We start from the raw sequence: 14,637 nt of genomic DNA, 5'->3' as shown, positions 1-14,637 counted from the left end.
AACAGCAACTGACAGAAATGGTCCAGGAGGATACAGTGGTAAACAGTACTGAATTAGTTTGCTGAAGTGCCCTTTGGATCACATCTTGAAGCAACTAAACTGTTGGGAGGATGAAATTAGGAGCTCCATAATTTTTTTTAAAAAGTTATCAATTTTAAAAAACAATATTTTTATTTCAAACTGCCATGCAACATTTCATCCAGTGAACAAGCTATTTAGTGAATGAGCCAAAACCTGTTTGGAGTGGAAGACATTTCATCTAAATATACCAGACACATAATGGAATGGAAAAACAAGTCATGTAGCCCTTTTATAACCACCTACTGTTTGTTAATACATTATCAGTAATGATATCAAAAATCATCATAGCAAGTGTACCCATTCATGTCTTGTAATAAACAAGCTCCCCAAGTGAACATACAGTGGTACCTCAGGTTAAGTACTTAATTCGTTCCAGAGGTCTGTACTTAACCTGAAACTGTTCTTAACCTGAAGCACCACTTTAGCTAATGGGGCTTCCTGCTGCCGCTGCGCCACCGAAGCCCGATTTCTGTTCTCATCCTGAAGCAAAGTTCTTAACCTGAAGCACTATTTCTGGCTTAGCGGTGTCTGTACCTGAAGCGTATGTAACCTGAAGAGTACCACGGTATTGTTATCAGTTTAGGGTTGAGAGATGAGAGGTTTGGGGGCAGGGATATGACCTGGAGGAAGAGCAGCAAGCAGAGAGAGAGAGAGAGAGAGAGCCATCGTGGATCTCTGCTTGAATCCAAGGCTATGGCTATGGGAGAAACAAAACCCTCATGGGGTGTTAAGGCTGTGGACCCCTCCACTGTAGGCTTAGGTTGTATATGTGTGTAAAGAAACCAGATATAATTAAGACACCACAGTGTCTGCTGTGCCTCATTTCCAAAAGGAAACATGAACCCTGGGGTAGCACCTGGAACCTCTGGAATCTCGCACCACTTGGAGATTGGTTGTGCAACAATATATAAACAGTGCATCAAAGGATGAGTCTTCTGGTACTACTCTCAAACCTGCTAAAATATGTGTGTTTGTGTGTGTGTTTTAAAAAGAAACATCTCTATGTGCAGACTTGCTTGGACCTATTTCTAGCTACCAATTCCTTCTTCCTCATACTAGCGGCAGTCCTCAACAGCACACTGACCATTCCACAGGGTTCCCCAGACCTCAGGAGTAAAATGGGTATGTACAATGAACAGAAGCAAAAAATAGGAGGTGGGAATGTTGCATGGATGGGCCTCTTTTGATACAACATGGTGTATTTTTGGTCACACCAGTACAAAGAATTGCTTTCAAAAACTGAACTGTAGGAAGTACATTTTTATAATAATAATAATAATAATAATAATAATAATAATAATAATAATAATAACGTGAGTGCTTTAACATTCTACACCTAAAACCTATATGGAAATTAGTATTATTAGTTCATGAGACTTAATTCAAATGAGGATGGTTTAGGAGGATCGGGGCTTAAGTTTAGCATACCTCTGGTCTTACAGGGTCTTCTATGCCAACCACACAAATACAGGTCAGGTCAGATAGAATGTCGTTTTCATCCTCCCAGTCTGGTTCAGGGCTGCTGGGGAAGTCTCGATAAGCAACACAGATAGTTCTCAATCCATCACAGGCCATAGGTTCAATCACTTTCTTTACCATCTCATCCCGATCACGAGGTCTGAAGATGCGAGGCTCGCCAGCTGCATTAAGAATCTTAGAACACCTGGAAGGAAAGGATACCAGCAGCAATTCTACAGTTCAGAAACAATTTACTAGAGACCAAGAATAAAGATTTCAACATGCCTGAGATATAGCATTAATTTTAATAAATAGCAAATTGATTGGTACCTTCCTAAGCCAAATGGGTGATGAAATTCTAGTTAGATCTATCGGTGGAAATAACAAATTATAACATCTCTTTGTTGGCAAAAAAATAATAAATGTTAGAACAAAGACAGAGAAGAAGCCTTGAATGCATAACAAAGGTAGTCTGAATAATGTGAGGGGGTTCAGTGTTTAAAAATCATTGGTCTTGAACCTAGAAGAACTGAATTTAAGTTTAACAAGCCCTGAATCAGACTTTTAGCAAGCCACTTATAGTAAGCCAATTAGTAACAGTTAGAACTATTGTCCATCTCATCCATTCATGATAAATAATACACACTTTGAAATGTGCTGCTGTTATTCTTAAAATACTGTATTTTTCGCTCCATAAGACACACTTTTCCCCTCTTAAAATCTAAGGGGAAATGTCTGTGCATGTTATGGAGCCAATTTGTGGTCCCTGGGGCTGGGGGAGGGTGGACCCGGGCTTCCCCTGCCAGCCCCGACCTGCTCTTTGGGGCTGGCAGTGGGGGAAACCCGGGCTTCCCCCGCCAGCCCCGACAAGCTCCTGAGCAGCTCTGGGGTAGCCCACGAAGCCTCCGCAGGGCAGCAGGGAGCCTTCATCCCGCTGCCCTGGGGAGGCTTCGTGCAGCTATCCTTGGCTTTTGTGGGAGGTGGGGAAAGGGACAGAGCAAGGCTCTCTCACTTCCCCCACCTCCCACAAAAGCCCCCAAGAGCCGCATTTTTTTTTCTTGAATTCCCCCCCCCCAAAAAAAGTAGGTGCGCCTTATGGTCAGGTGCGCCTTATGGAGCGAAAAATACAGTAATTCAATTCAATCAATTAATTCAACAATTTACCTCTTTGTGGTAAATAAGATAAAAGGACATGTGCCACGTCTGCCAGGAATTTCTTCCAGCTCTCACTTAATGAATGGCAGCTATGCATACACAGTAGTGCTCTTCCTTAGCTCCCATTCATTTCCATGGGACTTATTTAGGAATCACCTAATACATGGCATCTCACAGGAGAGCACTTGATAATGTAAAAACATGTTCCATTGTCTTGCTGTACATTTAAGGTCTCTGTGTGTCAATCTGTGTTAGTAAGATTTAAACTAACCAAATGATGAGAACTGGATCGCGCGCATACCCAAATTTAGTGACGTGTTTAAAGCAAATATTAAGTACATACTTCTTTAGGACAATTTCAGAAGCTCCTTTGCTGTACATTCGGAAACTTTCATCTGGCATTTTGATGACAGTACTCATTGATTTTCTCACAGAGTTAAATGTGTACACTTTGTAGAGCTTCTCTTCAGGCATTTGATTCCGGGCAGGCTGGTAATCCTGCTTTAGGTCCAAGACAAACCCGAGCAATCCACACTCTGTCTTGTTGCCAACCTGGCGAGGTAGACCACCATCCTTGTCTGGTGGCTAAGGAGAAAGAAAGAATTGGGATTTCAAACTTTCCTTCATGTCCCCACAGCATAAAGATCTTACATAAAGCCACATTATGCATGTGCAGCTTTTCCTCCGATATTTCCCTTTTTTATTTTTTAGTAAAGCAGCAGAAGTCTGAGATCTTGATTGGAGCACTTGTAGAGGGCCAGGTCAGCTGCCTAACCTTTCCTCTCAGGCAGACTTTCTAGTCAAAATTTTCCCGGATGCTGCTTTCCACCGTGTGGACAGGGTGTAGAAAAGAGCAGTCTGTCCCCCACTCCAGTTTTGTGCTCCCAACTGTAGGCTTCTGCAGCCCATTGAAAAGGAAAAAAGGTAAGAGCAAAATATGTGTAACTTGTCATCTAGGTCTTACTCTGGGAATCTTAACTTACCACACAAATTCAAATAAATAAAGACATTTCACCCTCTCCCTTTCCTTGCATAATGCAAAGCGGCCAACAAAATAATAATAAAAATCAAATTTTTAAAAAATTGCCCCAAGATATGCACATCCAGATAACATGTTAAAAATAACATGTTACTTCTATTGCAATTCTATTTAACAGTGACCCTTAATATTAACAGAATGAAAGAGAGCTTATCTACTGTGTTTGTTAAAAACATGAGCTTTGAACTGCAAGTTCTCTGTTGAAACCCTATTATAGTGATGGGTGGAGTCACTGGATTTGAGGAAAGCTATTATTTCTTGGTCTGAGCTCTCCATCTGGGGATAATAACGAGCATGAGTAAGGTTATTATTGATTCATTCATTCACCTTGCACCGTAAAGGTAGCAAAGTAATTTACATCAATACAAGGAAGTAAATTGTATTCAAGAAAACGTAACAAAACCCTTGATGTGATCATCTTGGAATTTTGTACACACAGAGTACCCATATTAATCGCCTTTCCTACTCTTCAGCAACTTAATAAAGGCTATAAAATTTATTCAAAATAAATGTATTTTCCTCTGATAATATGTTTTAACCATCATGACAAATAATTTCTAAAAGAATTTTAGAACTGTAACTTGTTAACAAAAGAATAAAAAGTGTGACCCCTCAAGGCCAGTGACTCAGCTACATTACTAAAGAAAAAGTGTTTTATATGTGTTATAATATTGTGACACCAGACGGCGCTGTGGAGTTCCGTCTTTCACCAATGTGATTTTGCACTTTGAGGTTTACAATGCGTTTTTCTGAAACACTTTTTTGATGTGTCTAGATCCAGCCCAGCCCTGACCTAACCATAATCTAAATAATTGTTTGCATCCACCGACATATTTACTCTATGCAGTCTTGTCCTCCTTCCCAATTGCGACAGGCATTTCTGCTGCGGTTTAAAGTAGTAAGTTTTAATAAAAGATACTCATTGCTTTGAGTGTACATGAGTAAATGTAAGTATAAATAAGAAAAGACAATAATTTTCAGAAGAGGTCTTAAATTCTGTGAGACCTGCTAGAACAGCTGCAGATCCCCCAATCTCACCATGATGTAATAAAATTAAGCATACGGTGGCGAGAATTGGCAGTGGCATTTCCTCTCCTGGAATGCTTCAGCACAAACCATCTGATTGCCAAGCCAGTTTCCTTGCAGACTACTGTCCGCAATCTGTAGTGAGAACGAATCTGCTTTACACTTTAAAATGAAATGATTTTAGGCTGTTTCATGTTTATTAACTCTCAAAATTAAAGCAAATAAATAAAAGAAATTTAACTCTGCTACAATGAAAGCTATTATTTTATTTCCACCTGCAGTTTCTGCTATGCTAATCATACCATAAATCTTTTCTTGCAGGCTGAGTATCAGCTGTACCAGACTGCCATGGTGGCTGACTGCCCCGCGTCTAAAGTGCACAACAATCAAAGTTGTTGTTGTTGTTGTTGTTGTTGTTATTATTATTATTATTATTATTATTATTATTATTATTATTATTATTTGTATACACCATTCAAATTAAAATAGAGTCTTTGTAACCAAGTATTTGCAGATGCCAAATAAACTTAAACTAAAAAAATGAAATATGGATCTAAACTGAGGCTGAAACATGAAACAATGTAAAAACAAAGTTACCTGGAATTTTTGGAAATAATTGTTTAGAAAACTGTCCTAACCATAAATCCTGATCAGAAGAGTTATGTGAGACAATGAAGTTGTGCATTCAGATCAGGCTGTTGAACTCGCGATAACTGTGATAACTTCTCTCATTTGCCTAAATATACAATAATCCACTATTCATTTTTAAAATCTTAGTTTAGTTCAATGTTGTAAAACAACTAATATTTCATATCCCTAAGTAAATATATTGCTCTCATCCTCACACATATACTCATACACACAGCTTAGTCCTACACATAATATATATATTTACTGCAAACACACACAACCCCCAAAGAATCCTGAGAACTGTAAGGCTTTATCCCCCCTCAGAGCTACAATTCCCAGCACACTTAACAAACTATACATCTCACTAGATGCCACTGATGAAGCCTAATAATAATAATAATAATAATAATAATAATAATAATAATAATAATTTATTTATACCCCCCCATCTGGCTGGGCTTCCCCAGCCACTCTGGGCGGCTTCAAAAAAAATATTAAAATACTGTGATACATCAAACATTAAAAGCTTCCCTAAACAATCAGCTTATGCCTGCCCCAGTCACAAATCCAGCAAAGCAGGGCATTTGAAAATTCTATTCAGATCATGGGCAAATAGATGATTGGCTCTCTACATACTTGCAAGCCCAGTATAGTATGGTATCATTTTATACCCAATAGCTTAGGTTCATTCTTTGAGTAGATGTGAAAACAACACTATTTACTTTTTGTATCTGAAGCCACATGTATTTAAATGGGGGAATCTTATGTGGTCAATGGAGACATGGGGAAAAGTCCCATTACAGTAGCAGGATTCATTGTGCTGACCTCTGCTTGTGGAACAGATTAGCTGAATTCTGCCCTTAATGTTTGCTTTATTTTTTAACTGCTTGTGCATTTTATTTACAGTCAAGTGGTATGTAAATTTTGTTAAATATCACTAGAGAAACTGAAGTGGGAAATGAGCAAGCATGGAATTTACTTGGGAGGATGTTACAGATGCTTTTTGGCATCTATGGGCTGCAGTTCCTGCAGTATGCCATACTGTGACTGCTTAAGTAATATTGAAGCTTAGCCTGCCTTCTCATCCACCTCCTATGCCCAGAGCAGGGGAGGAAAAGGAAGTCTGTTTGCTACTGTAAACTGGCTTGTTAGTTTCCAAGAAAAGGTGCAGAAGAGAAAGCCTTTTATCCCCCTTTTATCATAGTGATTTGACCTCTACCTGTAGACAAAAGGAGATGCTATTCAGATGTTTTGATTGTCTTCACCGGCACCTTGAAACAATATATGTTTCAATAGATATGTTACACATCAGTCACTAAATAGTCTACAGCTCACATGTATATGTCTGCAGGACAAAGAAAGCAGGAGGCTATAAGAAACTCTACTACTATAGTAAATAGGCCTAAAATTTGTTGAATTACATGGGCTTCCCAGAGGCCCAATAGTAAGTCAAAGCTACATTAAGTAGAAACAAAATAAAATATAGACATTTCTAGCTATAATGCCTTCAAAGTTTCACAGTGCTCTTAGGATTCAGAAAACAGAAGAGTAATTTTATTTTTTAAAGTACATATATAGTAAAAACTATTAGTCTATAGAGAAATACATGCCACTTCTCTTGTCCTTGAAAACACATACATAAAGAACAGTTATCAATGACATTGTAGTTCTTGTGCCACAGCTTTTCTTAATTTCCAGGCTGCAATTTTAATACTACAAAGGATTTCCCCACTCCATTCTTATCAGTGACTCTTAGGGTAGAATTGGATATTATTTATGCAAATGTCACTTCCCAAATCCTGACTCAATGCAAATATAGGCTCACAGAAGACATTAGTAGGGGAGAACGTTGTTACCCCCTCTTGAACCCACCAGTTCTTCCATAGGCATTTTATACGTACAGAAATTTGGTCTTGAAATCTGGCTAGAGTTTTTATTTAAATGGCCAGAGGGGCATTTGTAGAAAGATGGGTAAGGAAAGGGCTAATCAGAACTCTCAAATATTTGGGAATTTGCTTAACCTCAAAGAATATAAATTTGTTTCAAGATAACTATATAATGGTGTGGAATCAAATAAGGAGAGACTTGGAAGTGTGGGAATGAATGAAATTATCACTCCTGGGTAGGATATCTGTAATTAAAATGAATGTGCTACCAAAGATGTTGTTTTTGTTTCAATCAATTCCAATATTTAAAGATTGGCAAAAGATAATTTCAAGATATATCTGCCAGGGGAAGAAACCGAGAATTAAATTTAAACAATTAACAGACTGTAAAGAAAGAGGTGGTTTTGCCTGCCAGACTTGAAGCTGGATTATGAAGCAGCCTGCCTCTGTTTGTTAAAGGAATGGATATTATTGGAAAAAATAGATTTATTAGATTTAGAAGGCCATGATAACAGATTTGGGTGGCACGTGTATTTATGGTATGATAAAACGAAGGTACATAAAGGATTTGGAAATCACATATTCTAAAAGTCTCTCTATGAAGTATGGAATAGGTACAAAAACCTATTAGAAAGGAAAACACCCTGGTGGTTATCACCGTTAGAAGTTATGAGTGTTAAGAAAATAAATATGAATAAAAATTGGGTAACATATGAAATGTTACTCAAAAATGATGGCAATAAATGGAAATTAAAACCATACAAAGAGGTGAAAGGATTTGTTAATGATTGGTTGCACTACTACCAAATTAATGAGATGTTTAAGGATGATATGAAGAAAAATGTATTTGGAAATACCAAATCAAAATTTGAAATATTGAATAACAAATATAAAACATTGTCAAAAATGTAGAAAATATTGCTGGAATGGCATCTGAAAGATGAAGAGGTAAAGTCGGTAATGATTCATTGGGCTAAAGATTTTGGTTATAATATAAAGTTAGAAGGTTGGGGGAAATTATGGAAAGAAGGAATAAAATTTACAGCGTGTAATGCCTTAAGAGAAAATGTGATGAAAATTATGTAGATGGTATATTACACCGGTGAAGCTAGCCAAACTCTATAAGGTAGATAATAAATGCTGGAAATGTAAGGAAAAAGAAGGTACAGTGGTGCCCCGCAAGACGAACGCCTCGCAAGACGGAAAACCCGCTAGACAAAAGGGTTTTCCGTTTTGGAGGCGCTTCGCAAAACGAATTTCCCTATGGGGTTGCTTCGCAAGACGAAAAAATCTTGCGAGTCCCTGCGGGTTTTTTCCGCTTTCCTCCCCTTTTCCTAAGCCGCTAAGCCGCTTAACAGCTGATCCGCTGATAAGCCGCTTAACAGCTGATCGCTAGAAGCCGCTAGACCGCTGTAGCGCTAATCCGCTAAGCTGTCAATGGGCTTGCTTCGCAAGACGAAAAAACCGCTAGACGAAGAGCATCGTGGAACGGATTCTTTTTGTCTTGCGAGGCACCACTGTACCTTTTATCATATGTGGTAGGAATGTAAGAAAGTGAAATGCTTCTGGGATATGATATATAATGAAATTAAGAAAATGTTGAAATATACATATACTAAAAAACTGGAAGCTTTTCTACTGGGAATTGTAGGTACAAACATTAACAGCAAGATACGAAACTTTTCCTATATGCAACAACTGCAGCAAGAATTTTATTAGCACAGAAATGAAAATGAGGAATTACTGACAAAGGAAGAATGGCAACTGAAGTTAATGGAGTATGAGGAACTGGCCAAAATGATGGGAAGAATCTGAGAACAGTGGGACCAGAAGTTCATCAAGGACTGGGCTAAATTTGTAAATTATTTGAAAGACAATTGTAGTCAATCAAACACGTTGGTAGGGTTGCAAGAAGCTTTTAAGGAAAGGTATAAAAATCAGTGCAGAGAAGAATAAGAAAAGATGATGCTCTGATGTTTTTGATTTTAAAGCAATGGTTAAGTAGTGAAAATGCAGAAATCTGAAATGAAAGATAGAAAATCACAAGGAAGGTTTGAAGGAAGTCATGGCCTTAAAAAGCCAAAATGTATAATATGAGGGGAGAGATTGTAATGGAAATCATTATTGTAAATTTAATAAACATGATATGGCAAAATAAATAAACAGAACTCTCAACTACAGATTCTTCTTGAAACTATTCTTCTAGCCACACAACGAATAAATAGTTCCAACCGATTCCTCTTTAAGTAAAATGGAATACAAAAACAGTATGATCATTATTCATCTAGTTCAAGGGGTAGGAATCTGATGCAGCCCTGCAGTTATTCTATACAGCCCTTAGGACTCTGATTAGGCCACGCCCACCTTTCACCTGCCCCGTTCCATGCCATTGTTGAGTGCTTTTTGCCTGGCTGGATATCTGTTTCTGAACTGTGAAAATGCATCTTGCTTGTCTGGATAGACAGAGTGTGTGTGTGTGTGTGTGTGTGTGTGTGTGTGTGTGTGTGATCATATTTACTAGCCAGCATAAAGTAAGCCATTTTATCTTAGCCTCAATCCCCTCATGTGCAATAAGAAGGATAATAATACTGATTTAGTTGTTAGGATTACAAGTAAGTAGTGCATACGAAGCACTTTGAACAGTGGAAGTACTGTGAAAATGTCATCCTTATCATTATCATTATTTATTACTATATGAACCCTGATCTGCGCTGTCTACAGGGACAAAAAATGTGAAAGATAAGTTAATAGACTTTGGGGGCCTTTTGACATTCCTTATAAGTCCACTTCTTACCTAAAAATATCAACTTCATGAAAATCTGGCATGGCACATGTAAGCTACAAAACAGAATAGTTTTCGAAACATTTCTTTTAAAACCACAAAGCAAATAGATGTAAGTTATTCTTACTTTCGCCAAACCTTCACACAACAACATTTTTATTACAGTGGAAAGAGAATCGACAGAGATTCCCCAAATGTTTTTTTAGTGTCTGAAATCAAAGCCTACCTACCAGAACTTTTGAAGTGTAAGCGCTGTTGATGGCAATTGCATTAACCAGCAAATCCAGAATTTTGGCTGGAATGGAATCTGGGTCAGGGATCTCTTTGTAATGGGTATCTCCAATGTACGCTTGTACTACTGTCATCCGGTTGGTGGTTAACGTCCCTGTTTTATCAGAGCAGATGGCTGTAGCATTACCCATCGTCTCACACGCATCCAAATGACGGACCAGATTGTTATCTTTCATCATTTTCTGAAAAAGAAGAAAAAATAAAGCCTATTTGGTAAATAGGTTGAAAATCCCTTATGCTAATTAAATGCATAAGCATTTTTTAAGTAGAGCAGATGGATTAATCTTTCCACAAAATCCCATTTGCACTTGTAAAACATAGAAACTTCAGGTACACAAAATGCATTTTTACAAAATTCCTGTAAATGAGGGATTAATGTAACTTAATATTTGCCAACATTTTAATGGTTGGGGTTTTTTGGTGTGTTTTTTAGGCACATGAGACAATCAGCTGAACAAGAACAATATAATCTCGCTACAGTTTTCAAACATCAGTACAAAAATACTGAAATTCATTTGAAAGATACACTCACCCACCCACACAGAGCATTAAACCAAAGTAGGAGTGGACATATTTCTTTCATTCCATTTTGTAATTCTACAGATGGCTCTGTCCTGTGTTCCACTCTACTTATCTTCCAATTTTACATTAAGGATTTCTATAATTAATTTTGGTAACAGTGCATGTACAGCTTGCTCTTGCTGAACTTTCCATTTCTTCCATTTCCATTATTCTTTTCCATTTAGGTAAGCTGTGTGCATGAGTGATCATGCACATTAAAAAAAAAAAACCCCAGTCACTTCTGTTTTCTTTGTTTGCTTTTCAGCATACAGTTGTCTACACCACTGCATTTACATTTCTGGTAATGGAAAGGTTCTGGTGTTTTAGACTTCAGTGGAGCTCTCCACCCAAACACTGATCCTTACTTGTAATGGAAACATTTGCAGAGTGGGGGGAGGAGAAAGGCAGGAATGGAACTCAGAGAAACACACATGTTAAGCTAAACATTCATTATGAATGTTTATGGCAGCTCTCGCTGCTCTCTATGCCTTTCTCCCGTTACCAGCCTTTTTTTGTTTGTCTATATGCCATTGTTGTTGAGATTGTGTTTATATAATCTAAGAACAAAACTAATACAGTGTTTCAGAACTGCTATTAAAAAGCCAGAATATTAAAGCTACTAAGAATGGCATTAAGCATTGTGATGGCAGCAATGCATCAGTATAGGCAGCAGTCTTTACAAATTCTGGAAATCCAAGCCAGGAAAAATGGCAAAAAAAACCATTCATAGGTACAGCGGGAACCACTAAAACAATAACTTTGAAAGGAAATTCAGAAGCATCCTTGGGGGAAAGACTTAAGGGAATATTAAGAGACCACAAAGCTGAATAGCAAATGATAAATACTGTACACATCTGAGTGTTCCTTGGCCTGTGTAAGCAAACTGAGGATGAGAGGAGGAAGATGTGCATTGCACATGAACCTCTAATGCAATGACTCAGCACTCAGTTTTCTAATATGGGTACAGATATTTTGCCATGTGTAATTGATTGCTTTACCAGGCTAAAGTAATGCAAGGTGATAAGCAATCATGTTAAGGGAGCAGATAAAGAGAGGAAGTGGTAATTTCAATTTATCCAAGAAGAAGAAGAAGAAGAAGAAGAAGAAGAAGAAGAAGAAGAAGAAGAAGAAGAAGAAGAAGAAGAAGAAGTTGTTTGTGAAAAAACAGGAATTATATTACAACAATAAGTGCCTACCTACACCCTGAAAAAATCCTCTTTGAGGGAAAAAATAGATAGTAAACTCTATTACATTTCACCACAATGAGTACCAGTCCCGTACATAACTCCATACAAACTAGCACAGGAAACCCTCATCACACAGTACAGAGATCTGCTGTCCTAAGGCAATTAAGTTCATTGTGAATTGTATTTCAGACTCTGCTTTGGTGTTTGGGTTCCCATTCAAATGCATTTGCATTATATACTGGATTATGTTATTCATGCATATTGAAAGCCTACTAATGTAGAATAATTTACTGGAAATTGAGCTATTCTAGCATAAGTGTTTTCCCCTCCATAACTGCAAAATGGCTGACACAATGGCACCTGAGGTGCTTCAGTTAAAGTGGGAATCCATGTCTCTTTATCCAAGTCCAATTGCTTCATTCACTTCTTTAAAGAGATCCCCCAAAGTAAAGCCCACCCATGTTATTGTTTGAACTATTAGTTCCACAGTAGTGAGAGACGTTCCTCTAGAGAAATATTCTACTGTGCACAATGTCAACATTTCTATTCTATTCTATTCTATTCTATTCTATTCTATTCTATTCTATTCTATTCTATTCTATTCTATTCTTCAGCTACACTTTTGATCTGAAGACATTAGCATTCTGAAAAACCTTTAAAATTACACTGACATGCAGTCCTGTTTACCTTACTAAACAGTAAACCAATTTTTAAGTAATCTATTAACAAATTGAATAACTACGGAAAAAATCTTGGTTTCAAGACTGTTGCTTACCTTTACAGAGTAAGCGAGGGAAATAGTAACTGCAAGTGGAAGTCCTTCTGGAACAGCAACTACAAGCACGGTAACACCAATTATGAAGAACTTAACAAAATACTGAACATAGATAGGTGTGCATTCAGGCAGCCATGGCTTCTTGCTGACTACGAAGTTTTCAACAGTGAAGTATAATACTAAGATGATGACAGTGATGGCAGACATCACCAAACCTGAAACAGACAAAAAAAGTTAACTTTTACTATAGCAAGTGTGTGTGGGGGGTGTGGAAATTGGGGGGGGGGGATTATTTAAGGCATCATGCTACAACATTTTTGTATGTTAAAATCTCAGTTTAATCATTATCGTGTCTGACAGCTTAACTATGAAGCCCAGAGACGTGATCCAGAATCACACACACATGCAGCCCATCAAAACTACTTATGAGAATGATCTGACTCTGCGTAAGGCAGCGTCCTATGTGATATTTCGAGATCTTGAGCTCAGCTATACCTTGGGGAAATTGCACTGGACTCTTATCACTACAGAGAATGAGCAGAACCCCACGGAGTCTCAGTTTGGGTTCCAAAGAAATGTGTTTAATACTACAATTGCTTTGAATGCCTTGAGTGTGGAGTGCAAAACCAAAGAGTGCTAATCGAGTTCCATGTACAAAAAAAAAAGGTGACAAAGGGAATGGCTTTGGGAAATGGTTTTTATCTATTGTGTGCAGATCTGGCTGGCAATTAGTCTAAACTCTCTAGTACATTCCTCATCACAATAGGTTACCCCATCAAATGTACACCATACCTGCTTTCCCTATCTGGACAGCCAATTTAGTCAGCTTCCCTTGGAGGACAGATTTTTCTTTCTTATGCATGTTGGCTTTCCTCTTGTCTTTATCGTCTCCATCTCCACCTTCAGCACTCTTCAGTGGCTGCATCTCCATTGCAGCTGCACCATCCTGCTGTTTGGCTAACAGTGCAGAAGGGGGGAAATTATTTAAGAACTGTAGCGTTATTTCAAATGTATCATTTAGAAAACGAGATATCTGGCCTTCAGTGCTGGCTGCTGCACCACTGCTTTCCTTAGAACAGTTGACATGCCGGGTTATTTTGATAAGATTATAAGCGTCTCACCATTTCCCAGTCTTCAATTTACAAAGCACTTTAGAAAACATACACAGAGGTCTGCTTCTGCCTCCCCTTCTCTAGAATGAAAGTCTGTTGGTTTTATAGCAGTTTTTCACTTTTAAGTTTTAAAAAGGTTTTTTTCTTGCATTTATATCACACTATTATTCTGCTGTTTGACCCAAAGTGGCCTACATGGGGTCATCCCCCTTCCGAAGTACTTACCAGACTCAGACCTGTTTTACTTTAGCAAAAAGTGGTTTCATGTGCACTCACACTATATCCTGAGACCAGGATATGAATGATAGATTTATGACCTATATAATTAACTATCTAACTTTTTTTTTTTACATCAGAAGCCTCCTCAGAATTATATAATTAAATTGCCTCTGGATGCCAGCGTCACCTACTCCACCTCCTTTATTCAGAGGCAAGGTCTGACGATTACTTCTAAGTCTGTTTGCAGCATGCTTTACAAATAGGGATGGGAGAAGAATTTGATTCAGTTTGCATTTAAAGCATAATTTATCAGACTCACGCTTTCCAAAACAATATGAGAACTGAAACACAGCCATCCTTCAAAATTTGCACCTATCTGAATTTTGTGATACATTTCTCCCACCAAATAATGCTTATAAAAACACATATATTGGG

The 14,637-nt window shown here is 37.9% G+C and overlaps 1 protein-coding gene and 1 long non-coding RNA gene across 16 annotated transcripts in view; one reads left to right on the top strand and one right to left on the bottom strand.

Annotated features, from left to right (window-relative positions):
* Positions 1-14,637, top strand: part of LOC309364312 — a 768,778-nt gene that overhangs the window by 328,113 nt on the left and 426,028 nt on the right. The window lies entirely within an intron of this gene.
* The window catches only part of ATP2B2 (ATPase plasma membrane Ca2+ transporting 2), a 371,704-nt gene that overhangs the window by 55,532 nt on the left and 301,535 nt on the right, over positions 1-14,637 (bottom strand). For all 15 annotated transcript variants that reach the window (XM_081901178.1, XM_081901176.1, XM_081901188.1 and 12 more), the window contains 5 exons: positions 13,664-13,828; positions 12,872-13,086; positions 10,288-10,530; positions 3,038-3,279; positions 1,510-1,744 (listed from right to left, as the gene is read on the bottom strand). In XM_081901178.1, coding sequence (XP_081757304.1) covers positions 1,510-1,744; positions 3,038-3,279; positions 10,288-10,530; positions 12,872-13,086; positions 13,664-13,828 — 1,100 coding nt within the window. The remainder of the gene's footprint in view (positions 1-1,509; positions 1,745-3,037; positions 3,280-10,287; positions 10,531-12,871; positions 13,087-13,663; positions 13,829-14,637) is intronic.

This window comes from Podarcis melisellensis, assembly GCF_964234715.1.
Source record: "Podarcis melisellensis genome assembly, chromosome: 2".
Classification (NCBI taxonomy): domain Eukaryota; kingdom Metazoa; phylum Chordata; class Lepidosauria; order Squamata; family Lacertidae; genus Podarcis; species Podarcis melisellensis.
The sequence above is the reverse complement of the archived record's forward strand: the minus strand, read 5'-3'. Positions and strand labels throughout refer to the sequence as shown.